This window comes from Oncorhynchus clarkii, chromosome 1 (genome assembly GCF_045791955.1).
Source record: "Oncorhynchus clarkii lewisi isolate Uvic-CL-2024 chromosome 1, UVic_Ocla_1.0, whole genome shotgun sequence".
Lineage (NCBI taxonomy): Eukaryota > Metazoa > Chordata > Actinopteri > Salmoniformes > Salmonidae > Oncorhynchus > Oncorhynchus clarkii.
This window is the reverse complement of record NC_092147.1, coordinates 21,620,043-21,647,726: the sequence shown is the minus strand read 5'-3', so window position 1 is coordinate 21,647,726 and position 27,684 is coordinate 21,620,043. Positions and strand designations below refer to the sequence as shown.

The 27,684-nt window shown below is 44.9% G+C and overlaps 1 protein-coding gene and 1 pseudogene across 8 annotated transcripts in view; one reads left to right on the top strand and one right to left on the bottom strand.

Annotated features, from left to right (window-relative positions):
- Positions 1-27,684, bottom strand: part of LOC139385512 (A-kinase anchor protein 13-like) — a 153,999-nt gene that overhangs the window by 69,882 nt on the left and 56,433 nt on the right. For all 8 annotated transcript variants that reach the window (XM_071130672.1, XM_071130830.1, XM_071130911.1 and 5 more), the window contains exons 3-4: positions 9,630-9,783; positions 5,090-5,413 (exon numbers count right to left, since the gene is read on the bottom strand). In XM_071130672.1, the coding sequence (XP_070986773.1) occupies positions 5,090-5,413; positions 9,630-9,783 (478 nt within the window). The remainder of the gene's footprint in view (positions 1-5,089; positions 5,414-9,629; positions 9,784-27,684) is intronic.
- LOC139418286 (5.8S ribosomal RNA) lies at positions 16,766-16,920 on the top strand (annotated as a pseudogene).

Sequence of the window (27,684 nt, the reverse complement as noted above, 5' to 3'; positions counted from 1 at the left end):
TATTGTATTCGGCGCATGTGACAAATAAAGTTTGATTTGAACCAAATAGCCAAGGTTGTGCACGAGCACTGAGAAGAATTGGTATTTATCAACAGTTATCATCTCCTACCACTGTGAGTATGAAGCTCGTAGGATTGTTTGATAAATCACACTTTTTCTATGCGTACAAACATTCTAAATTCTGTTCGTAAGTAGAAGCAGAGATTGTAATCACCACTGCAGAGTAGAGGTTGTTTTTATGTTTTGCTCTCATTTTCCTGTCAGAAGATGGCAGAGAAAAAGGGAAGTAAAACAAGAAAAACAGGCACTGTATTTCGTCACACTGACAGACACACAGGACAAAAAGAACAAATCAAATGTTAGGAAATCTGTAATACCCGAACTTACCATAATGCATGCATAATAAACAATATAAACTCAATGGCCTACAGTTGACGGGAAATGATCAACGTGAAAAATAAAATCAACCCCGCTCCAGATCTCTACAGGCTCAGTTCAGTGGATCCGATTTGTAGAAACACAGAGACAATATGAGCATGGGCCTTCATTTCCTCTCTGTCAGCCCCATTCTATGGTAGAACTCTCACTCCAACAACCACTTACAGGAGTAGGGAGAGACACTAACAAATCAGATTTTCCACCAGTGCTGGATTCTCATGGCTACTTTTCTCCCACAAACCCCCAGTCTAATAGACGCCGAGCGATGCGCTGGAATGCTAGCAGATCCTCTGTTGGCATTTAGAGCGCTGGCAGCCGATGTGACAAGGGATGAAATATGCCTTTAGGAGTTTTTCTGCGTTCTTCATGATATTAATGCCCCTCTGTGCTTTATTTTACTCAGATTTAGTTTTTGGCTGTGGCCGGGAGGTGCCAGTAGAGCCACCTAACAAAGACAGCCTCTAGGCCAGGCGGTGCCATCATGCAGCTAACAGAGAGAGCCTCTAGACCGGGCGGGGCCAGCAGAGCCAGCTAACAGAGAGAGCCTCTAGACTGGGCGGTGCCAGCAGAGCCAGCAAACAGAGAGAGCCTCTGGGCCGGTTGGTGCCAGCAGAGCCAGCTAACAGAGAGAGCCTCTAGACCGGGCGGGGCCAGCAGAGCCAGCTAACAGAGAGAGCCTCTGGGCCGGTTGGTGCCAGCAGAGCCAGCTAACAGAGAGAGCCTCTAGACCGGGAGGGGCCAGCAGAGCCAGTTAACAGAGAAAGCCTCTAGACCAGGCGGTGCCAGCAGAGCCAGCTAGCAGAGAGAGCCTCTAGACCGGGCGGTGCCAGCAGAGCCAGCTAACAGAGAGAGCCTCTAGACCGGGTGGGGCCAGCAGAGCCAGCTAACAGAGAGGGCCTCTGGGCCGGTTGGTGCCAGCAGAGCCAGCTAACAGAGAGAGCCTCTAGACCGGGAGGGGCCGGCAGAGCCAGTTAACAGAGAGAGCCTCTAGACCAGGCAGTGCCAGCAGAGCCAGCTAACAGAGAGAGCCTCTAGACCGGGCAGGGCCAGCAGAGCCAGCTAACAGAGAGAGCCTCTAGACTGGGCGGTGCCAGCAGAGCCAGCTAACAGAGAGAGCCTCTGGGCCAGGTGGCCTGCTGCTAGCTCCAGTTTCAAGGCTCACTGTGCCTCACCAAGGTGCCCTGGACCAGCTTCAGGAAATGCCAGGGCTGGATAAGGCATTAAACAGCTGGCCCACTCTACCGGCAGGTTGGGGAGAGGAATGAAATGTTCCTAACCTGACTGCAGCATCATCTATTCTAAAAGGACCATTCATCTTTCCCCCTTTTCTTTTTTCAAACATCAAAGAGTTTTGGAATCAAATATTTTCAGGGAAGACCTCAGGTAATAGTGGAACCGGAGGAGATGCAAAGCACAGGGGATAAAAGCAGGCTCACATGTCCCACCAAATAGAGGACAGCATGCTTTCATATGGGTGCACGTCAGACTCAGAACCACCTGAAGCATATAAACCGGCCAATCTGACAGGTGTTTCTAGCTCGCCATACATTGTTGGCTTGTTCTGTAAATTGTTACTAGGCAGATCCCTGTGCTCTTACATGCTGAATCCCTGAGAAAAAAGGATCAAAGCCATTCTGATACTATAAACCTATCCCAATGCGTTTAATAGGGATATATCTATCACTGAGTGGACAAGACAACGCAGTCCTTTGAGAGGCTGATAGGAGGGGCTCAGTCTTCTAGCTCTGTGAGTTTTTGTGTTCCTCTTATCTATTCCTGACAGAGGCACTGGTTTACAACCCAGACAGAACATCTGCTCACCACATCAGCTCTGACAGAATGCAGGAATTGGAACTAACATTAGAGGACTAAACACATTCTGTTAGTATTACAATCTGTCATCAGTCAAAGCTAAATACACAGACGGTAGACTCAGACATGGGTACACAGCATACCGATTTTAGGGCTTTGGAAGTCAGACCATGGTTGTGTCCCGATCCAAAGGGCAGCTGCCTGCTGCCTACCTGCTTCCAAATGAACCTATCTTAGTAGGTAGCACTTTCCATTTGGGACAAGGCCCAAGGCAGCATCACGTGATAACACATTCACATTCCACTGAGCGCGAGACATTTGTTTACATTGTAGTCACTGTAGCAGGGTGAGCTAGCAATTCAGTGAACAACTATCCCAAAATTGAAATATCTGACATGAATAACAAGTAAACAAGTAACAGAGTCGATCTCCTCAGTACCTGTTAAGGAATTAAGTTGACACCGACCAGAATAATTATCCTACGTTATAGGGTCCTCCTCTCGCATATTGCTTGGTGTGCTGCTCCATCGTTGTGGACATGACAGGTAAGCTTGCTTGCATGATAGAGGCTACGATTGTTTTTTTTATAGCTAAATAAGCTATTTTACTGAGTGTTTAGGAATTATTAATAACCATAATAGTGGTGTTTCAGTGTGAAGCTAATATTGCATTCGAGCTTCTATTGTTTTTTTCTAATAAGTAGGCTTGCATTGTGATTCATTCATACTATCAAACCATCACACCCGTGCATATTATTAAATGACACGGATGGTCAAGATAACGTAGTGTTATATTAGTTGACAACTAATATTGAAAGGTGATATGATGCAATCTAACTAGATTTAGAAGGCTACTTCAACTTAATGTCAGCTGAAAAAAAAAACAAGGTGTTGTGGGTTAGCCTCCCCGGCAAAGGATACATGGGATGCTACCTTCAAAATAGCCGAATGAAGAGTTCTGATTAGACGGAGTACAACTACGACCGGAAGGACTTTTTTATAGCAGGTTATGATAACTAAAGTGACAGGTTGGGGACTTAGGTTAAGGTTAGGAAAAGGTTCAGACAGAGTTAGATAAAATGCTCTCCTAACCTGCTACAAAAGTCACTTCCGGTCATAGCTGTACTCCCTGTAGTCACAACCTGAATGAAGGCCCCTTAGAAGGCAGCACTTTAAGGTACCTTGGGATTGGGAGGCAGCATCCTCGTCATTTGGGACACAGCTCATATGTGCCTATGTCAACAAAAGTCTCAGGGGATGAGAAGCACAAAGGACTGAAAGGTCCTTCAAATGGCTTTCTGTAGTATTGCTGTAAATATCAAATCAGCCTGGAGTTTACATTCTTAACTAAAGATATGTGCATGATGGATTATAATTGCTAAGCACTGACAATGTTAGACAATGTTAGAAAACAGAAATCTGTCTTCTCCAGTATGGTGTTCCAAATTACCCAGCAGGAGCCAATAGTTTTCATGATGACCTATGGGTCCTATACTATTACAGTATATTGCTATAGGGCCATACATTCAAGTGGCTGAAAGGGCTGCCTGTCTGTCTCATCTGCCTCTAGTTTTTTCATGACTGTTCATGCACAATTATTTCATCCTAAAATACCAGGTTTTTCCTCCTTTACCACAATCTCTTATTACTGGTGCAGAGAGAGAGGAGCAGAGAGAGAAGGGAGGAGAGGAGAGGAGCAGAGAGAGAGGGGAGGAGAGGAAAGAGGAGCAGAGAGAGAGAGGGGAGCAGAGAGACGAGAGGGGAGCAGAGAAAGAGGGAAGCAGAGAAAGAGGGAAGCAGAGAGAGAGAAGAGAGGAGCAGAGAGAGAAGAGGGGAGGGGAGCAGAGGAGAGGGGAGAGGAGCAGAGAGAGGGGAGGGGAGCAGAGGAGAGAGGAGCAGAGAGAGAAGAGAGGAGAAGGGAACAAAGAGAGAGGAGTAGAGAGAGAGGAGAGGAGAGGAGAGGAGCAGAGAGAGAGGTGATAGCACACTAACACTCTACTGACAAGAAGAGGCTTACTGTCTCCAAATGAAACAAGTACAAGTCAGCTCTGACCAGAGCCGACATTTATCCCAAATGTCCCCTTTTGTGCTCCAGAATATGTCCCAGGCTCTGGTTAATAGGCCATATAAACACTGTGTGTTACTGCCTACTTATTAATTGGGTGGGAATGTTTGTTTTTAGCATATCTGACATTGCATTCCTGATTTATGATGATGAGGAGCAGAAAACAGAAACACAGAGGAAATAAAGTGGGTGTAAACGCAGTCGGAAAGCCGAGCAATGAACATCAGGAGTGGAGAACTGGTGCTATCCCAGGGGACACTGCTCTCTCAGCTAAAGCCCTTCCTCTCCTTTCTAGGGTAGACCTCTCTAGTCAGACTCTCTCCTCTGTCAGGACCCTCTGTGTGCCAATTAACAGAATCGCTGCAGTTTGACTGAAAGTAGTTACACATGTCAGAGCCCTTCCAAAAAAACACAAAATGAATAAAGTGACCTCTGAGTGGATCTTTCTCCTAAAGGTGGCTGTTGCGAACATTAATGCACAGGCGGAGCTGGAGTATCATTAGTGAACCACCTGGTGGGCACGCTCCACTACTCACACAGCGGAATGGGACCCCGGCCAAATAATCTCTCGGTGGAAACAACAAATGTTCCCTAATTACCTCACTGAGGTGTGAACAGAACACAGCAACACATACTGTAGGAAATCTACAGGCACATTAAGAGGGTATAAGGCATAATAATGTACAGACAGACCGTGCTGCAACACTAAACTGTGAGAAACATACAGAAGTAGACGCACAGAGACACACAAAGCAGAGACCCCATCCCTACTCACCAATGCTGTTGTCCAGGTTGGTGCCTGGTGGTGTGCCTACGTTGGAGCCCAGGACGCTCCACCCCTGGGGCAGGGCCAGGTGTCTGAGTGCCAGGGAGAGGCTCTCGTCTAGTCTCTCACACTCCTGCAGGGGGATCTGGCACTCATCCAGCAACAGAGCCCCCTCCAGACCGTCGGCCCGCCCTGCAGCGCTCACCAGGAACTGGGCCATGTCGAAGGCCAGGTCCTGGACGAATTGGAAGCGCTCCTCGGCCACAGGGTCCACCGAGCCATCAGACCGCGCAGAGCACAGCGTGACCTGCACCGACTCACAGCAGTCATGGGCTGGGGAGGGAGAATGGAGGGTTAATATAACCTGCACACGTGCTTCAGACATGCCAAATATACTTTACAGTGTGAGTTTACAGTGTGTCGTAGCCCTACAGCTCAGACTCCAGAGAGAAGAACAGAGAAAACCATGTTCAAGCTCCACTGTCCTGCTGCAATGCTGGCTTGAGTTCTGTGGCTTCGCTGGTTGCTAAGATGCACAAAGTCCAAACATTAAACACTATTTGTCAGTGAATAGTTTTAAAAACCACAGAGAAATGAAAAGGAAGCCTTTAGCATGTATGTCTCTAGTCAGCTAATATGGGTGGGAGTGACAGAGTAACTGCCACGTTGCTTGCCCAAATAACTTGGTTGCATGGGGTCAACAGGTTTCAAAGCAGACAAACATGAATCTAGCCTCCATCCCAGTGGATCATTAAACAGACCATTTTAAAACAGACCACAGATAGAGATGTAACATTGAAGAGGCCTGTGAACCAAAAGGTAAATATGCTATTCTCACAATCAGAGGAATATTCATTCATATTCAAATTACCATCAAAACCTATTAGCAACAACAAAACGTGTTTAAAACATGGCCTAGTGACGTGATATACAGAGCTGTTCATTACCATGTTCCTCCTTCCCTCTAAACGTGTTTAAAACATGGCCTAGTGACGTGATATACAGAGCTGTTCTTTACCATGTTCCTCCCTCCCTCTAAACGTGTTTAAAACATGGCCTAGTGACGTGATATACAGAACGGTTCATTACCATGTTCCTCCCTCCCTCTAAACGTGTTTAAAACGTGGCCTAGTGACGTGATATACAGAGCTGTTCTTTACCATGTTCCTCCCTCCCTCTAAACGTGTTTAAAACATGGCCTAGTGACGTGATATACAGAGCTGTTCTTTACCATGTTCCTCCCTCCCTCTAAACGTGTTTAAAACATGGCCTAGTGACGTGATATACAGAGCTGTTCTTTACCATGTTCCTCCCTCCCTCTAAACGTGTTTAAAACATGGCCTAGTGACGTGATATACAGAGCTGTTCATTACCATGTTCCTCCCTCCCTCTAAACGTGTTTAAAACATGGCCTAGTGACGTGATATACAGAGCTGTTCATTACCATGTTCCTACCTCCCTCTAAGAATGCATGGACTCCACAGCAAAAGGACTTCAGTTAAGGAGAGCTCATATTATGAAACAGGAGTGATAAGACAGAAGACCCAAATACACACGCACACAACACACACACACACACACACACACACACACACACACACACTGATAAATCAAAGCTGGGGCAGCCATCATACCATCATCAATATGCCACTTCAGCCATGTTTTACATGGCCCCTGCATTCTGCTCAGGGTGATAACTGAAGCCGGGTGAAAGACAAAAATACCTAAATATATTTTTGTTTTATCACCAAGTCTTCTTCTGGTAAGGCTGCCTAGACATAAACAGCCCTTTGATGAAAACATGGTTTATTGCCAACAACCAGACTGAGATAGATATACAGTCGTATGAAAAAGTTTGGACACCCCTCTGAGGCTGCATAATAATTGACTCTGTCGTCACAGAAAATGATCACAATGGCCATTCATTTTCTAATAAAAGCTGAGTACTGGGGTATTGTCCAGTCAAAGATTTTTAGTGTAGCAATATTAAGTTGTATGGAATTAAATCAGATGTGAAAAATAGGCTATGCAAAAATGTGGGCACCCTTGTCATTCTGTTGATTTGAATACCTGTAACTACTTAGCACTGATTAATTGGAACACACAATTGGTTTGGTGAGCTCATTAAGCCTTGAACTTCATAGACAAGTGCATCCAATCATGAGAAAAGGTATTTAAGGTGGCCAATTGCAATTTGTTGTTCTCTTTGACTCTCCTCCGAAGAGTGGCAACATGGGGGCCTCAAAACAACTCTCAAATGACCTGAAAACAAATATTATTCAACATTATGGTTTAGAGGAAGGCTTCAAAAAGCTATCGCAGAGATTTAAGCTGTCAGTGTCCACTGTGAGGAACATAGTGAGGAAATGGAAGACCACAGGCACAGTTCTTGTTAAGGCCAGAAGTGGCAGGCCAAGTAAAATATCGGAGAGGCAAAGTCGAAGGATGGTAAGAACGGTCAAAAACAGCCCACAGACCACCTCCAAAGACCTACAACATCATCTTGCTGCAGATGGTGTCACTGCATTGTTCAACAATTCAGCGCACTTTGCACAAGGAGAAGCTGTATGGGAGAGTGATGCGGAAGAAGCCTTTTCTGCACACACGTCACAAACAGAGTCGCTTGAGGTATGCAAACGCACATTTGGACAAGCCAGCTTCATTTTGGAATAAGGTGCTGTGGACTGATGAAACAAAGATTGAGTTATTTGGTCATAACAAGGGACGTTATGCATGGCGGCAAAAGAACACTGCATTCCAAGAAAAACACTTGCTACCCACAGTAAAATGTGGTGGGGGTTCCATCATGCTGTGGGTTCCATCATGCTGTGGGGCTGTGTGGCCAGTGCCAGTACTGGGAATCTTGTTAAAGTTGAGGGTCGTATGGATTCCACTCAATATCAGCAGATTCTTGGGAATAATGTTGAAGAATCAGTCACAAAGTTGAAGTTATGCCGGGGCTGGATATTTCAACAAGACAATGACCCAAAACACTGCTCAAAATCTACCCGGGCATTTATGCAGAGGAACAAGTACAATGTTCTGGAATGGCCATCCCAGTCTCCAGACCTGAATATCATTGAGAATCTGTGGGATGATTTGAAGCAGGCTGGCCATGCTCGGCAACCATCAAACCTAACTGAACTGGAGATGTTTTGTAAGGAGGAATGGTCCAAAATACCTTCATCCAGAATCCAGACACTCATTAGAGGCTATGGGAAGCGTCTAGAGGCTGTTATTTTAGCAAAAGGAGGCTCTACTAAATATTGATGTGATTTTTCTATTGGGATGCCCAAATGTATGCACCAGTCTAATTTTGTTTCGATGCATATTGCACATTTTCTGTTAATCCAATAAACCTAATTTCACTACTGAAATATTACTGTGTCCATCAATTATTTGATAGATCAAAATGAAATTGCTGATCCAAACACCCATTTATAAATGGAAATCATGGAAATTGTCAGGGGTGCCCAAACTTTTTCATACGACTGTAATTATTGAGCAATGTTCTCACATTATAACAATGTATTTCCATGACTGTGAAAAAAGCAAGATGGCATACATCTAGGAGAGAAGCAGTCATTTACAAATGCTACTTTCCTGTGGCAGCTACCAAGAGGCTCGTCCCATTTTAGTGGAACCATAAAGCACAAATCATTAGCTGGAAATCCATGTACAATGTCTCTCTGTGCCCATGAAGAGCAGGGTGTGTGTGTATTACTATCCTCGTGGGCACCGGAAATCCTCCAAAGTCCCCACAAAGATAGTAAAACAAGGACAATTATCCCTCGTGGGGACAAAGGCTATTTTAGGCCTAGGAATTAAGTTTAGGGTTAGAATTATGGTTAGGATAAGAGAAAATAGGATTTTGAATGGTAATCAATTTTAGGTCCCCACAAGGATAGTAAAACATATGGTGTGTGTGTGTGTGTGTGTGTGTGTGTGTGTGTGTGTGTGTGTGTGTGTGTGTGTGTGTGTGTGTGTGTGTGTGTGTGTGTGTGTGTGTGTGTGTGTGTGTGTGTGTAGTAAAACAAGGATAGTAAAACAAGGAAAGTAATCTCCCTTGTGGGGACATTTCCCACATCCACATGTGGGCAAAGGCTATTTTCAGCTTGTTGTGTTACAATTAGGTTTAGGTTTAGTGTTACAATTAGGGTTAGGTTTAGTGTTACAATTAGGGTTAGGTTTAGGGCAACGGAGGTTGCTGAGGTGAGGTCGGGTCATAATAATGGCTAAAAAGGGGCAAATGGTAGCCATGTGTTTGTTGTTGATACATTTCCACCTATTCCACTCTAGCCATTACCAAGTGCCTGTCCTCCCCAATTAAGGTGCCACCAACCTCCTGTGCTTTAGGGTCAGGGAAAATAGAATTGAATAGAATAGAATTGTAGGTCCTCACGAGGATAGAACCACATTATGTGTGTGTGTGTGTAATCATAAAAGACTTGGTTAATCCAAACGGATCTGCCACACACACACCACCAGTACGACTGTCCAGCATCAGACCTAGCAACCAGTTGTGTGTGTGGTGCATGGTGAAATTTACCTGGGCACACAGCCTGTAGGGTGACATGGCTTATCCTCAAGGTACTGGTCAGGTGCCTCTGGGTGGTGCCAGCAAAAAGCAGGTAGAACTCTACATCCTCCTCATCCTCCAAACGCTCTCCATCACCCAGCTGCACCGTCAGAAGACACTCACCCTGGAACAAGACAGACAAATAGAAATACAGTTATACATTTGATCTACAAAGTTTGATTTACATAGTTTTAACCCAAACAGAAACAGAGAACATTAAGATCATGGTGGTCAGGTATCAACACCTGTCTATTATAGTAGGAAGAGGCTGGGTTTTGTTATTTCACTATCAACCTGTAATGTAGGTTGGAACACTCTACTGTATACAGAAAAACAAACCCTGCTAAAACAATAATTACCCTGCCTTATTTAATTACAGTGTATTGCGTAAGAAATGTGTGTGTACCAGTGTTGGGGAGTAGTGAACTACATGTAGTTCAACTAGAAATTGAATTACATTTTGCAGTAGCTTGGTGGTAGTTGAATTAAATTCAAATCTAGGTAGTGTTTCCAGTAGTCAATTACTCTTTTGCCATGCACAGTGCCTTGCAAAAGTATTCACACTCCTTGGATCTCTTCACATTTTATTGTGTTACAAAGGGGGAATAAAATAGATTTAATTGTATTTTTTGTCAACAATCTACATAAAATACTATTTAATGTGAAAGTTAAAGACTTTAAAACATTTTTAAAAGATCGATAGCAATTCAATAACTAGATATAGGCGTTACATAAGTATTCAGCTCCCTGAGTCAATACATGTTAGAAACCCCTCTGGCAGCGATTACACCTGCGAGTCTTCTTGGGTAAGTCACTAAGAGCTTTACACACCTGGATTGTGCAATATTAGCCCATTATTATTTTCATAATTCTTCAAGATCTGTCAAGATTTTGGGGATCATAGCTAGACAGTAATTTTCAAGTCTTGACATATTTTTTGAAGCAGACTTAAGTCAAAACTGCAACTTGGCCACTCAGGAACATGCACTGTCTTCTTGGTAATCAACTCCAGTATACACCGAGTCTACCAAACATTAAGAACATGTTTATAATATTGAGTTGCATGTTTCATCCTCAGTTTTCTCCCATCACTGCCATTAAACTACGTAACTGTTTTAAAATCACTAATGGCCTTATGGTAATATCCCCGAGAAGTTTCCTTCCTTCCCTGCAGCTCAGTTCAGAAGGACGACTGTATATTTGTGTCTGGGTGGTTCAATACATACTGTAATCCACAGCATAACTTGACCATGCTTAAAGGAATATTCCATGTCTGATTTGATATTGGTAACCATCAACCAATCACTGCCCTTCTTTACGAGGCTTTCGAAAAGTTCCCTGGTATTTGTAGTTGAATCTGTGATTGAAATTCAATAATTGACTGAGGGACTTTACAGATGTTGTACGTATGGGGGACAAAGGAAGGGTAGGTCATTCAAAAATCATGTCAACCACTATTATTTCAGTGAGTACATGTTACTTATTATGGGATTTGTTAAGCCAAATTTTACGACTGAACTAATTTAGGGTTTCCTAAACAAAGGGGCTGAATACTTAGGCAACAAATATATTTAAGTTTTCACATTTTCATTAATCTTAAAATATATATACACTACCATTCAAAAGTTTGGGGTCACTTAGAAATGTTCTTGTTTTTTAAAGAAAAACAATTTTTTTTTGTCCATTAAAAGAACATCAAATTGATCAGAAATTCAGTGTAGACATTGTTAATGTTGTAAATGACTACTGTAGCTGGAAACGGCTGATTGTTTATGGAAAATCTACAATGGAGTACAGAGGCCCATTATCAGCAACCATCACTCCTGTGTTCCAATGGCACATTGTGTTAGTTAATCCAAGTTTATCATTTTAAAAAGGCTAATTGATCATTAGAAAGCCCTTTCACAATTATGTTAGCACAGCTGAAAACTGTTGCCCTGATTAAAGAAGCAATTAAACTGGCCTTCTTTAGACTAGTTGAGTATCTGGAGCATCAGCATTTGTGGTTTTGATTACAGGCTCAAAATGGCCAGAAACAAAGAACTTCCTTCTGAAAGTCTATTCTTCTTCTGAGAAATGAAGGCTATTCCATGCAAAAAAATTGCTGTGTACACAATGCTGTGTACTACTCCCTTCACAGTACAGCACAAACTGTCCCTAACCAGAATAGAAAGAGGAGTTGGAGGCCCCCGTGCACAACTGAGCAAGAGAACAAGGACATTAGTGTCTAGTTTGAGAAATAGACGACTCGCAAGTCCTCAACTGGCAGCTTCATTAAATAAAACCCGCAAAACACCAGCCTCAACGTCAACAGTGAACAGGCGACTCCGGGATGCTGGCCTTCTAGGCAGAGTTGCAGAGAAAAAGCCAAATCTCAGACTGGCCAATAAAAAGAAAAGATTAAGATGGGCAAAATAACACAGACACTGGACAGAGGAAGACTGGAAAAAAGTGTTATGGACAGACAAATCTAAGTTTGAGGTTTTCGGATCACAAAGAAGAACGTTTGTGAGACGCAGAAAAAATTAAAAGATGCTGGAGGAGTGCTTGACGCCATCTGTCAAGCATGGTGGAGGCAATGTGATGGTCTGGGAGTGCTTTAGTGGTAGATAAGTGGGAGATTTGTACAGGGTAAAAGGGATCTTGAAGAAGGAAGGCTATCACTCCATTTTGCAACGCCATGCCATATCCTGTGGACGGTGCTAAATTGGAGCCAATATCCTCCTACAACAGGACAATGACCCAAAGCACAGCTCCAAACTATGCAATAACTATTTAGGGAAGAAGCTGTAAGCTGGTATTCTGTCTATAATGGAGTGGCCAGCACAGTCAGCGGATTTCAACACTATTGAGCTGTTGTGGGAGCAGCTTGACCGTATGGTACGTAAGAAGTGCCCATCAAACCAATCCAATTTGTGGGAGGTGCTTCAGGAAGCATGGGGTGAAATCTCTTCAGATTACCTCAACAAATGTACAACTAGAATGCCAAAGGTCTGCAAGATTATAATTGTTGCAAATGGAGGATTCTTTGAAAAAAAGCCAAGTTTGAAGGACACAATTATTATTTCAATTAAAAATCATTATTTATATCCTGGTCAACATCTTGACTATATTTCCTATTCATTTTGCAACTCATTTCAAGTATGTTTTCATGGAAAACAAGGACATTTCTAAGTGACCCCAAACTTTTGAACGGTAGTGTATATAATTGTTCTTGCACTTTGACATTAGAGTGTATTGTTATATATATACACTGCTCAAAAAAATAAAGGGAACACTAAAATAACACATCCTAGATCTGAATGAATGAAATATTCTTATTAAATACTTTTTTCTTTACATAGTTGAATATGCTGACAACAAAATCACACAAACATTATCAATGGAAATCAAATTTATCAACCCATGGAGGTCTGGATTTGGAGTCACACTCAAAATTAAAGTGGAAAACCACACTACAGGCTGATCCAACTTTGATGTAATGTCCTTAAAACAAGTCAAAATGAGACTCAGTAGTGTGTGTGGCCTCCACATGCCTGTATGACCTCCCTACAACGCCTGGGCATGCACCTGATGAGGTGGCGGATGGTCTCCTGAGGGATCTCTTCCCAGACCTGGACTAAAGCATCCGCCAACTCCTGGACAGTCTGTGGTGCAACGCCATGCCATATCCTGTGGACGGTGCTAAATTGGAGCCAATATCCTCCTACAACAGGACAATGACCCGTGGATGGAGCGAGACATGATGTCCCAGATGTGCTCAATTGGATTCAGGTCTGGGGAACGGGCGGGCCAGTCCATAGCATCAATGCCTTCCTCTTGCAGGAACTGCTGACACACTCCAGCCACATGAGGTCTAGCATTGTCTTGCATTAGGAGGAACCCAGGAACCAACCGCACCAGCATATGGTCTCACAAGGGGTCTGAGGATCTCATCTCGGTACCTAATGGCAGTCAGGCTACCTCTGGCGAGCACGGTCCCCCAAAGAAATGCCACCCCACACCATGACAGACCCACCGCCAAACTGGCCATGCTGGAGGATGTTGCAGGCATCAGAACGTTCTCCACGGCGTCTCCAGACTTTGTCACGTCTGTCACATGTGCTCAGTGTGAACTTGCTTTCATCTGTGAAGAGCACAGGGCGCCAGTGGCGAATTTGCCAATCTTGGTGTTCTCTGGCAAATGCTAAACGTCCTGCACGGTGTTGGGGTGTAAGCACAACCCCCAACCTGTGGACGTCGGGCCCTCATACCACCCTCATGGAGTCTGTTTCTGACCGTTTGAGCAGACACATGCACATTTGTGGCCTGCTGGAGGTAATTTTGCAGGGCTCTGGCAGTGCTCCTCCTGCTCCTCCTTGCACAAAGGCGGAGGTAGCGGTCCTGCTGCTGAGTTGTTGCCCTCTTATGGCCTCCTCCACGTCTCCTGATGTACTGGCCTGTCTCCTGGTAGCGCCTCCATGCTCTGGACACTACGTTGACAGACACAGCAAACCTTCTTGCCACAGCTCGCATTGATGTGCCATCCTGGATGAGCTGCACTACCTGAGCCACTTGTGTGGGTTGTAGACTCCATCTCGTGCTACCACTAGAGTGAAAGCACCTCCAGCATTCAAAAGTGACCAAAACATCAGCCAGGAAGCATAGGAACTGAGAAGTGGTCTGTGGTCACCACCTGCAGAACCACTCCTTTATTGGGGGTGTCTTGCTAATTGCCTATAATTTCCACCTGTTGTCTATTCCATTTGCACAACAGCATGTGAAATTTATTGTCAATCAGTGTTGCTTCCTAAGTGGACAGTTTGATTTCACAGAAGTGTGATTGACTTGGAGTTACATTGTGTTGTTTAAGTGTTCCCTTTATTTTTTTGAGCTGTGTATATATATTTTTTTACTATTAAACCTATTTTAATCCCACTTTGTAACACAATAAAATGGGAAGAAATCCAAGGGGCATGAATACTTTTGCAAGGCACTGTAGTGGTATATCTAACTACTGGAACTACACACTACTATTTTTGCAAAGGGAGTGTCTCCTAATCTGTGACCAGGGCTGCAGGCCAAATTCAAAGTAGACAGCCCTCGGCCCTAAACCCTCAGCCCTTGAATTACGTTTTATATCGTCATATGCGAATGTACCTTAAATGTCCATTGCCCAAGGGAGAGAGTGATGATTGGAGAGGCAATGTCTCTAGTGGAAATGTTGAAATTCAGTTTAAAAACAACCAACCTAAAGCTATTAATGTACCTAGCAAGCTAGCGTAGCTAGCTAGCTACCGTACAGTTACTCATAGCTGGCTAGCTAGTTTTATAATTTGGTCATGTATTCCAATACGTTTCAGAATTCCCTAAAATATGTTTATGAAGCTAGTTATATTTTAAAGGCTCCTCACTACGAGACTGAGACGATTTTACAACAATAAAATCAATGTCATATAGTACCAGTCAAAAGTTTGGACACACCTATTCATTCAAAAGTTTTAAACAAATCAAAATATATTTTAGATTTTAGATTCTTCAAAGGAGCCACCCTTTGCCTTGACAGCTTTGCACGTTCTTGGCATTCTCTCAACCAGCTTCCCTTGGAATGCTTTTCCAACAGTCTTGAAGGAGCTCCCACATATGCTGAGCACTTGTTGGCTGCTATTCCTTCACTCTGTGGACCAACACAATCCAAACCATCTCAATTGGGTTGAGGTCAGGTGATTGTGGAAGCCAGGTCATCTGATGCATCACTCTTCTTCTTGGTCAAACCAGATGGGATGGCGTATCGCTGCAGAATGCTGTGGTAGCCATGCTAGTTAAGCGTGCCTTGAATTCTAAAGCAATCACAGACCGTGTCACCAGAAAAGCAACCCCACCATCACACCTCTTCCTCCATGCTTCACGGTGTGAACCAAACATACAAAGATAATCTCACAAAGACACGGCGGTTGGAACCAAAAATCTCAAATTTGGACTCATCAGACCAAAGGACAGATTTCTACCGGTCTAATGTCCATTGCTCGTGTTTCTTGGCCCAAGCAAGTCTCTTCTTATTGGTGTCCGTAGTGGTTTCTTTGCACCAATTTGACCATGAATGCCTGATTCACGCAGTCTCCTCTGAACAATTGATGTTGAAATGTGTCTGTTACTTGAACTCATTTATTTGGGCTGCAATATTTGAGGCTGGTAACTGGCTGAACTTATCCTCTGCAGCAGAGAACTCTGGGTCTTACTTTCCTGTGGCGGTCATGAGAGCCAGTTTCATTATAGCGCTTGATACTTTTTGCAACTGCACTTGAAGAAACTTTTAATGTTCTTGAAATGTTCAGGTTTGATTGACCTTCATGTCTTAAAGTAATGATGGACTGTCATTTATCTCTGCTTATTTGAGCTGTTCTTGCCATAATATGGACTTGGTCTATTACCTAATAGGGCTATCTTCTGCATCCGGTTTCGACGAACTAGACTTCAGCATGCTAACTAGTTATTCGGGCCTGAGCAGTCGGTGTCCAACTTCTTAGATGGACAAGTGGCATTCAGCCACACGAGATTGAGCAATAACAGGTATGTGATGCCCTTAGATGTCCAGGGCTGCACGCGCGCCACACTCAGCAGATCAGTATGTGTATACCCTTTGCCGAGAGGCATGGGTAACCCGCCGAACCCCACTCATGATAGGAACAAGGAACAAGGAATTCCCAGTAAGCACGGATCATAAGTCCCTGCCCTTTGTACACACCGACTGTCGCTACTACCGATCGGATGGTATAGTGAGGTCCTCGTATCGGCCCTGCCGGGGTCGGTCACGGAGCGCTGAGAAGACGATCAAACTTGACTATCTAGAGAAAGTAAAATTGGTAACAAGGTTTCCGTAGGCGAAACTGCGGAAGGATCCTTAATGGTTTGCCAGCCGCCGGCACAGCTGACAGCTGCCCCCCCCCCGCCCCCGGCGCAGGCAGGGGTTTAATGTGTCCCTTCCTGTCATCTCATCAGGAGCGCCCGCACGCTGTCATTTCAACCTCAAACCTTTTTGCTCTGTGAACTGTGGCCTCTCGCTCTGATAAAGACGGGGGAAAGGAGGGCAACCTTCCTAACACTGCCTAGCCACCAGCCTCTGCATAAAAACAAAACGAGTACAACCCTTGGCTGGTGCGTCGATGAAGAATGCAGCTAGCTGTGAGAGCTAATGTGAACTGCAGGACACATTGATCATCGACACTTTGAACGCACCTTGAGGCCCCAGGTTCCTCCTGGGGCTATGCCTGTCTGAGGGTCGATTTGCCATCAATAGGAACCCCTGGGGTTCCGTGTGGCCTTCGTCCCCCTAAGTGCAGACCAGGACAGCTCGGTGGGAGTGGGCCTCGGTTCTCTCTCCTCTTCCCTGTGCACCCTTCCCTTCCTTCCATGGGCGGGAGGCACCCACGTTCGCTGCATGGTTGGGCGTGGCTTCCGGTGGACTCTGTCTCTTTGTGCTGCCCGCACTACGTATGCAGTTCTCGGGGAAGCCCTCAGGGTTAGGTTTGGGCCACGGATCTCCGACCACCGACCCGAACTGAGAAGGTGAGCCCGGGCGCCCGGCCACACTCCATCACTTTGACTACGACCTCAGATCAGACGAGACAACCCATTGAATTGAAGCATATTAGTAAGCGGAGGAAAATCAACTAACCAGTATTCTCTCAGTAGAGGCAAGCTAAGAGCCCAGTGCCGAATCCCCATCCATGCAGTGGGCGGCTCGCATACCACGCCCGGGCTTCTTACCCATTTAAATATTGAGAATAGGTCGAGATCGTTTCGGCAAAGTAAATACCTGCTTCAAAAATATCTCTCATTGCATTGCATGCTCATGCATGAAATCTTTAGTTGTGTTTTTTTTTGCATAAGAAAGAGGACTCACCCAACATGTATGATAGGTACTGACCGAGGATGAAAAACCTGATGACCACTAAATGTCCTCGTTTACCCATATTTAGATCAAATGCACTTTTTTGTCAATACTGTGCGAATGACAAGTCCATTCAATCAAGTGTGTGTGAGTGACACTGTGAATATCATATTTTAGAATGTTTTAAATATATATTTGGGGGGGGGGGGTCTTTGACGGTTGAGGGGCAGCTCTCGAGGGGAAATGTGTGGAAATGTGGATGGTTCATGGCCTGGAGGTTGGGAGCGTGGGCCGGTGGCCGAGAGGTGTTTCATGTCCTAGATTCACTTGGTGGGAGATCTGGTTGCTCCTGTGGGTCGTTCTGGATGGGAGTATCTGCTAGATGACTGAATGTAATGTAAATGTTGAGCAGCTTCACTGCAAGTAGATTGTATGGCAGTTAGCCTAGTGGTTGGAGCATTGGGCCACTAACCGAAAGGTTGGTGGCTCGAATCCCTGAGCTGACAAGGTAAAACTCTGTTGTTCTGCCCTGAACAGTTAACCCACTCTTCCTAGGGTGTCATTGTAAATAAGAATTTGTTCTTAACTGACTTGCCTAGTTACATTTTTAAAAATGCACCAAAAAAAGATGACTATGTGCTGCAGAATTTGTGAATTTTGTCTTGTATAATAAATTATATACATTAGTTTATACTAGATTAAGCGTAAACTTTCATTAACTGTAATTTTGTTAGTTATACTCCAATTTTCCTTCCATCTTGTGCCAACATCAGTTCCTTTTTAAATCTTGGTTCCAATAGTTTAGAATTTCTTCTAAGAGATGGTCAGTTGGATATGCTATCTGCAAGGTTTTGTATATCTTCCCTATCATATGAACATCCTTTTCTGACTCCAATTAGATTCCTGCAGGTTGCTCTGATATCCAAAAGATGTCAAATAAAAATTGTGAAATGTTACTTTTAAGTTGTATGTATTTGAAACTATCTAGATTGGTCAGTCCAAAATTGCTTTTTAATTCTGTCATGGAAATTAATGTATTTCCGGTTTCTATTCCTTTAGTTTTCCATGTGGACCAATTCATCAGTGAATTCTGAAAAGCTATCCAAGGATTGTTCCCCATAAGGTTGTGTTTTATGGGAGTGATATTGGTTCTTGTAGAACACGTTTCATTTTCTTCCATATTGTTGTAGTGTTTTTAACTCAGAAGTTGTTGATGCTCTTCGCTTTATCCTTTGAAATTAGACAAGTAAAAACGTTGGGTAGCGAGTTGATACAATTACAAGGAAGATGTCCTTTTTATTCTATGAATTTTATTTGCCCATTTAAAGTCTGATATGAACGATTATACTTTTTTAAAGAATGTCTTTGGTGGGGTAATTGGTATTACAAAATAAATACAAAAACTTTGGCAGCCATGACATTCTTAAGAAGTGTATTCTACCTGTAAGATGTATGGGGAAATGAGTCCATGTATTTACAGAGCCCTCTGTAATTATTGGGACAGTGAAGCATTTCTTCTTCTTTTGGCTCTATACTCCAAAAGTTTGGATTTGAAATCAAACAATGACTATGAGGTTAACATGAAGACTGTCAGCTTTAATGTGAGGGTATTTTCATCCATATCGGGTGAAATGTTTAGAAATTACAACAGTGCATAGTCCCCCCTCAAAAGTATTGGGACAAATTCACTTATATGTGTATTAAAGTAGCAAATTTGATCCCATATGCATAGCACACAATGACTACATCAAGCTTGTGACTACAGGTTGGTTGGATGCATCTGCTGTTTGTTTTGGTTGTGGTTCAGATTATTTTGTGCCCAATATAAATTAATGGTAAATAATGTGTTGTGTCATTTTGGAGTCACTTTAATTGTAAATAACAATATAATATGTTTCTAATCACTTCTACAATAATGTGGCAGATACCATGATTAATCCTGAATGAATCTTGAATAATGATAAGTGAGTTTCACAAAAAGAAAAAAATGGATGAAGTAGGTAACAGAACTCTTCAAATTGATATTGATTGATGCCCTATGTCTGGAGTTACCTTTTCTTTTACATCCCGGCTATGTGTAGTTCTTCAGACAGGTCTGCTATATTTAGGGACACAGTGTAAAATGCAAGACAACCTGTCGTTCCGTTAGAACCGGTAGATTTATATATGGGGTTCGTGACATGACGTTACCAAGCGCATGGTCCAGTGTGACAGCCAGCCACGCATAGCAATAGCCTCAGCCTGAGAGGAAGGAGATAAGATTAGAGGATGGCTATGTTTCCTGACAGGACTGCCCTTATTTATAGGTTATCTGTTGGCCTGTCCAAAGCACTGCACTAATAGAGATGTCTGCCTGCTCTCCGTTATTTTCCTCACAGCTCCACATCATAGCCACTTTATCACATGCAGCAGTAGATAACGGCTGGGGGACATTCAGAGTCAGACACAGGGGTACTGACTGTCTAGTCCAAATAAACCAACTCTCTCCTTCAGTAACAGGATCTCTTCATAAAGAAAGAAACACTGAAGACATGCAAAAAACAAATATGTGGGAAACATACATTTCATGGGTAAAAAGAATGCATAGCATATTCACTCATTACACGCACCAACAATTCCCAAATACAAAGACTATACAAAAAGTGGTTCAGTGCTGCAAAGACACAAGATGACACATGCAACGTGTCCACTGACAGTATTCTTCAAACACTGGAAACACAGGCCTAATGTGAAACATGTTTTCATGGTTCAGAGCTACCAATTGTAGCCTTTGTAGCGGCTAGCTAGCTCACTATAGTGGTTGTTCAATATGGGAGTGACGTGCAGTGGGCCTATGTGGACAGGACTATTGACTTTGGACATCCTGCAGTGCTGAATGCCAGTAAACTTTTCTCTCTGGCTGATGACGGTTAGAGGACAAGAGGCACAATATGGGGGAATACAGTATTGAAGGCTCTCTGACCATATACAGTTGAAGTCGGAAGTTTACATACACCTTAGCCAAGTACATTTAAACTCGTAAATCCTGACATTTAATCCAAGTACAAATTCCCTGTCTTAGGTCAGTTAGGATCACCACTTTATTTTAAGAATGTGAAAAGTCAGAATAATAGTAGAGAGAATGATTTATTTCAGCTTTTATTTATTTCATCACATTCCCAATGGGTCAGAAGTTCACATACACTCGATAAGTATTTGGTAGCACTACCTTTAAATTGTTTAACTTGAGTCAAATGTTTTGGGTAGCCTTCCACAAGCTTCCCACAATAAGTTGGGTGAATTTTAGTCCATTCCTCCTGACAGAGCTGATGTAACTGAGTCAGGTTTGTAGGCCTTGCCCGCACATGCTTTTTAAATTCTGCCCACCAATTTTCTATAGGATTGAGGTCAGGGCTTTGTGATGGCCACTCCAATACCTTGACTTTGTTGTCCTTTAGCCATTTTGCCACAACTTTGGAAGTATGCTTGGCGTCATTGTCCGTTTGGAAGACCCTTTTGCAACCAAGCTTTAACTTTCTGACTGATGTCTTGAGATGTTGCTTCAATATATCCACATCGTTATCATTATTTTGTGAAGTGCATCAGTTCCTCCTGCAGTGAAGCACCCCTACAACATGATGCTGCCACCCCTGTGCTTCACGGTTGGTATGGGGTTCTTTGGCTTGCAAACCTCCTCCTTTTTCCTCCAAACATAACGATGGTCATTATGGCCAAACAGTTCTATTTTGTTTCATCAGACCAGAGGACATTTCTCCAAAAAGTACAATCTTCGTCCCCATATGCAGTTGTAGACAGTAGTCTGGCTTTTATATGGCGATTTTGGAGCAGTGGCTTCTTACTTGCTGAGCGGCCTTTCAGGTTATGTCGATATAGAACTTGTTTTACTGTGGATATAGATACTTTTATACCCGTTTCCTCCAGCATCTTCACAAGGTCCTTTGCTGTTGTTCTGGGATTGATTTGCACTTTTTGCACCAAAGTATGTTCATCTCTAGGAGACAGAATGCGTCTCCTTCCTGAGCGGTATGATGGCTGCGTGGTCCCACGGTGTTTATACGTGCGTACTATTGTTTGTACAGATGAACGTGGTACCTTCAGCCATTTGGAAATTGTTCCCAAGGATGAACCAGACTTGTGGGGGTCTAGCATTTTTTTCTGAGGTCTTGGCTGATTTTCTTTGATTTTCCCATGATGTCAAGCAAAGAGGCACTGAGTTTGAAGGTAGGCCTTAAAATACATCTACAGGTACACCTCCAATTGACTCAAATGATGTCAATTGGCCTATCAGAAGCTTCTAAAGCCATGACATAATTTTCAGGAATTTTCCAAGCTGTTTACAGGCACAGTCAACTTAATGTATGTAAACTTCTGACCCACTGGAATTGTGATATAGTGAATTATAAGTGAAATAATCTGTCTGTAAACAATTGTTGGGAAAATTACTTGTGTCATGCACAAAGTAGATGTCCTAAACAATTTGCCAAAACTATAGTTTGTTATCAAGAAATTTGTGGAGTGGTTGAAAAACGAGTTAAAATGACTCCAACCTAAGTGAATGTAAACTTCCGACTTCAACTGTAGGCTAGCACTGCTGTACTAACTGTAACATACAGCTGGGGAATGGAGCACCTGAGATTATGGCTAATCCTGCAAGAGATTATGTCTCATCCTGTATGCATCTGAATGTGCAGAACCAAATTGCCCTAGAGCCTTTGTACCGCATGTATCTTTAACACTGCACACTGTCCTAACCCATCTGGACAAGAGGAATACCTATGTGAGAATGCTGTTCATCGACTACAGCTCGGCATTCAACACCATAGTACCCTCCAAGCTCGTCATCAAGCTCGAGACCCTGGGTCTCGACCCCGCCCTGTGCAACTGGGTACTGGACTTCCTGACGGGCCGCCCCCAGGTGATGAGGGTAGGCAACAACATCTCCTCCCCGCTGATCCTCAACACTGGGGCCCCACAAGGGTGCGTTCTGAGCCCTCTCCTGTACTCCCTGTTCACCCACGACTGCGTGGCCACGCACGCCTCCAACTCAATCATCAAGTTTGCGGACGACACAACAGTGGTAGGCTTGATTACCAACAACGACGAGACGGCCTACAGGGAGGAGGTGAGGGCCCTCGGAGTGTGGTGTCAGGAAAATAACCTCACACTCAACGTCAACAAAACTAAGGAGATGATTGTGGACTTCAGGAAACAGCAGAGGGAACACCCCCCTATCCACATCGATGGAACAGTAGTGGAGAGGGTAGCAAGTTTTAAGTTCCTCGGCATACACATCACAGACAAACTGAATTGGTCCACTCACACAGACAGCATCGTGAAGAAGGCGCAGCAGCGCCTCTTCAACCTCAGGAGGCCGAAGAAATTCGGCTTGTCACCAAAAGCACTCACTAACTTCTACAGATGCACAATCGAGAGCATCCTGGCGGGCTGTATCACCGCCTGGTATGGCAACTGCACCGCCCTCAACCGTAAGGCTCTCCAGAGGGTAGTGAGGTCTGCACAACGCATCACCGGGGGATAACTACCTGCCCTCCAGGACACCTACACCACCCGATGTCACAGGAAGGCCATAAAGATCATCAAGGACATCAACCACCCGAGCCACTGCCTGTTCACCCCGCTATCATCCAGAAGGCGAGGTCAGTACAGGTGCATCAAAGCTGGGACCGAGAGACTGAAAAACAGCTTCTATCTCAAGGCCATCAGACTGTTAAACAGCCACCACTAACACTGAGTGGCTGCTGCCAACACACTGACACTGACTCAACTCCAGCCACTTTAATAATGGGAATTGATGGGAAATGATGTAAATATATCACTAGCCACTTTAAACAATGCTACCTTATATAATGTTACTTACCCTACATTATTCATCTCATATGCATACGTATATACTGTACTCTATATCATCGACTGTATCCTTATGTAATACATGTATCACTAGCCACTTTAAACTATGCCACTTTGTTTACATACTCATCTCATTTGTACATACTGTACTCGATACCATCTACTGTATCTTGCCTATGCTGCTCTGTACCATCACTCATTCATATATCCTTATGTACATATTCTTTATCCCCTTACACTGTGTACAAGACAGTAGTTTTGGAATTGTTAGTTAGATTACTTGTTATTACTGCATTGTCGGAACTAGAAGCACAAGCATTTCGCTACACTCGCATTAACATCTGCTAACCATGTGTATGTGACAAATAAAATTTGATTTGATTTGATTTTATAGCACTGACAGCACCCTTACGAAAAAATATTGCAGTCAGAGTGCAGTATAACTGCTGTACACTGTAGTATAACTGCTGTACACTGTAGTATCTCTCTGCTCTGTCTGCAGCAGCCATTTTCTACAGTAATGGTGCATGGCAACACAAAAGAGGAGGGTAGCTAGTGTGTCTGTCTGCAGCTACCTCCCTGCTACTATGCTGTGTTGCGCTGTTACTACAAGCTTCACTCTTGATCGAAGGTTACGTATGTAACCACGGTTATGTGAGCTATATGGATTACTAAAATATTGGAGGTGAGGATTTACAGATTTACTCCCTATATACAGAACCCATGGCCGCGACACAGGTTCTCTACATAATCTTGAGGCGCCTCTAGCACCGTAGAGGATTGGAGTGATCCATATAGCTCACATAACCATGGTTACATGCGTAACCTTCATTATGTTTCACTATATTGGATCACTCCAAAATATTGGTATACCCGTACCAGAGTTAGTCGGTGCTAGAGAGGCCAGGCCAGCGGTAAAGACCCAGCGCGGGACCTCGACACAAGGGCAGTCAATGTGGAAGTGGGTTCCTTGCACAGTCCCCGGGAAGGGGAGGCTACACACAGGACTGCTGAACCAACCGCAGAGGGAGGTGCCACATCACAAGGTGCAAGAGGAAGACCAGCTGGCCGCAGCACAGATGTCAGTGAGGGGCTCTCCTCTCAGTAGAGCCCAGGACGAAGCCACACCTCATGATGAATGTGCCACCACAGATCCCAGCACTGGCCTGCCAGCCAGGCGGTATGCTGTCGTAATCGTGTCCATGATCCAGTGAGAGAGCTGCTGCTTTGATAACCCAGCCCCCAGGACTATAGCACTATAGCAGACAAAGAGCTGGACTGTTGTTCTCACTGACTGTGTCCGCTCCACATAAGCAGCCTGTGCCTGCACAGGGTACAGCATGCCGGAGGGAGGCCCAGACTCCCCCGCCACTGCCGGGGGGTCATAAGCAGAGGATAAAAGAGATGTTCACATGCCTGTCTGACAGAACATTTGAGAGGAATGAAGGGTTAGGGCGGTAGCACTCGGAACTTACCGAAAGATCATGGAGCTCACCCACCCTCTTCATGGGAGTAAATCGCTACCAAGAAAGCCAACTTCATAGAGAGGTGTTTCAGGGAGGCAGACTCCAACGGTTCAAAAGGCAGATTTGCCAAAGCTGCCAAGACCACATCCAGATCCCAGCTCGCCATTGAGCGGGTCCTAGCTGGATGCAGGTGATGAACCCCCTTCATAAACCTGGAGACCAAGGGATGACGCCCCACTGGCCTGTCCATCCACCCCACATGGCAGGCAGATGTAGCAGCCAAATACTCTCTCAGTGTAGAGGCTGCCAAGTCCTCATCCAAGTGAAACTGCAGGTATTGGAGGACATACTGCACCCTGCATGACTCAGGCACAACCCCTTGTCTGGAGTGAGGAGATCTCCATCCGCAGGGTTCTTCTTCAGGGGGTCGGCCACAGTGGTGATACAAAGGCCCATGAAGGACGGGGGCCGGCACCGGAATTGGAGTCGGTACCCCTCGAGCATTATGGACAAAACCCAGGGGGACTACACACCCTCCTTCCACTATGCCCTTTGAGACCGGGAGAAGCGGCTGAGGGCGGGGAAGGGTGTGTCAGGGATCCTGCCGGGGCCTTCCTCTCCTCTGGTGCCCCGAGGGTCTGGGTCACCCAGCCATGTTCCTATGGTGGTGACGGTTAACAGGTTAGGCTGTGCCCCTCCCCACTGTCGTCCCTCAGCGCGATGGGGCAAGATGGGGCATGAGAGGGACCCCACCATCATTTGGGTGCAGGTGGGTGGAGACGGTCCATCTGCCTTGGACCCGGGGCCTGAGGAGGCGGCATTAACTGTCTCAGGGTCTCCCAGTCCCTACGAACCTTATCGGTCTGCTCTAGAACCATACTGCTCCAGAACCTCAGAACCTCTTCAACCACTGGGTAACAGAGTCTGCAGGTAGACCTGCAGCAGTATCGTATTGGTAAGGCGGCCAAGAGAGCAGAAGGACCCAGATGTGGCTTTCAAGTCCACCTCAATACTCTGGGGGGTCCCGGCTTCAGTCGTGGGTTCCGCCCTATAATCTCCTGGTCTGGGAGGACCATGGCAGCTATCATGATGTCCATGGTCGGGTACTCCCGGAGGCCGAGTAACTGCACCCGCAACATAACTCCATGGTCCAGTCTCTGCTGTGAGTTGGAAGCAACCCCTGGCAGAGGCCCAGCTCGCCTTGCGGAACTCAGCAGAGATGGGGACAGATGGAGAGTCATCACTGTCCACCAGTTTGATGTCCAGTGCAGTGGCTACCCGAGTGAGTAAGCTCCTCTGCCGGCTTCTGATGGCCTGTCAGCCTGGTAGCCCCGCTCACGGTGAACAGTGACATCAAGAACCGCCTATCACTGGCCAACAGGGAACAGCTGTCGTCACCATTGAAGCTATCAAGCTCCCGATGCAGGACATGTGCCCTCCGTTCAAGGTGGTCCCATCGGTACAACTCCTGCCCCCGTCCAGTACTAGCAGCAGATGGGCTCTGCCTTTGATGGCTCGCGCCATCTTTTGACACTCGCGTGTGGCCTCCAAACGCACCAGGCGCAGGCATTCTGAGATCACCACACAAAACAGGCATCCAGTAGGGCGCTCCACCGCCCTCTCCGCGTGGCTCAAACCCAGGCGGTGCATACACGAGGTATGCGGATCACCAGGGGGATGCCACCATCACACCTGTCACAAAGGGAAGCCATAAGCTCAGCCAAGCCAACAAGGCCACGGAGCAGGGGTCCCTGAGGGACCTTGTGTCGTGACCCGCTTGGAGGAATAGGAACCCGGTGAGGGATAAATTACCCAATACCTCTGCAAAAAATGGGGAAAAGCAGGCAGACAAAAAAACACCAACCAGGTAATGGATTTGATTTATTCATTTTTTTTGTTTTACGCCAACTGCAATATTACCTAGCCGGTTTAATATCCAAGCAGTAAAAACAGCACCATATGATGGAGTAACTCTGTTAAGGAACTCCAGAGTTATTGTCTCAACGTAGTGGAAAGCCCACCACGATTCTCTTACACTCTACACTCTACAGGGAAAAGAACAAGAAAAAAACCTGCGGGGTAATTAGCAGAGCATAGGCGTGGAAAGCAGCATGTTAAAGCAATTCACAACACACTAACAGAAACAGCCAGTCGGCAAGTTGTGTATGGTAAATTACAGTTTGTGGCAGCAAGAGCCATCATATTAACGGATGCACACAGAGTCGTAGTGTAACGCTAATGAAACACAAGTACAAACCACAGGCGGAAGATACAGATCAACCGCGTGCAGCGAGTGGAGCACTCAAGAGGAAGGGCCAGCAACCCCAGGCTGCAAACAGACAGTGAGTATACTTCCACACAAGATATTACACTTACCAGTGACTTACCAAGCGAACTTCAGAAAGTTTGTACCTCAAACCATACGGACATCCGCCGAGAAAATGAAAGAGAACGTGTGTCGCGGCCATGGGGTCTATATATGGTGGCGGGCCCCAGCCGTAACACAGGTGTACACGGGAGTAAATCTGTAAATCCTCACCTCGGATGTATCCCTCCGCCGCGGAGTGATACCAATATATTGGAGTGATCCACCTTTTGGAAACATGATATCCTCGCCGGTCCCACTACCATTCACAAGGGGGCAATAGGAAGAGTCGCCTTCCCTTGCTAGTAGTAGCTAGCTGGCAGCCTTTTTAGATTCCCACATCTCCATGTAAAATAATCAAATTTATAATAATAAAAAACATGACCTGGCTTTTTACCTGCGAGTGTAACCTAAAACATTATTCCAGTTTGATATGCTGCTTGTGTATTCATTCCA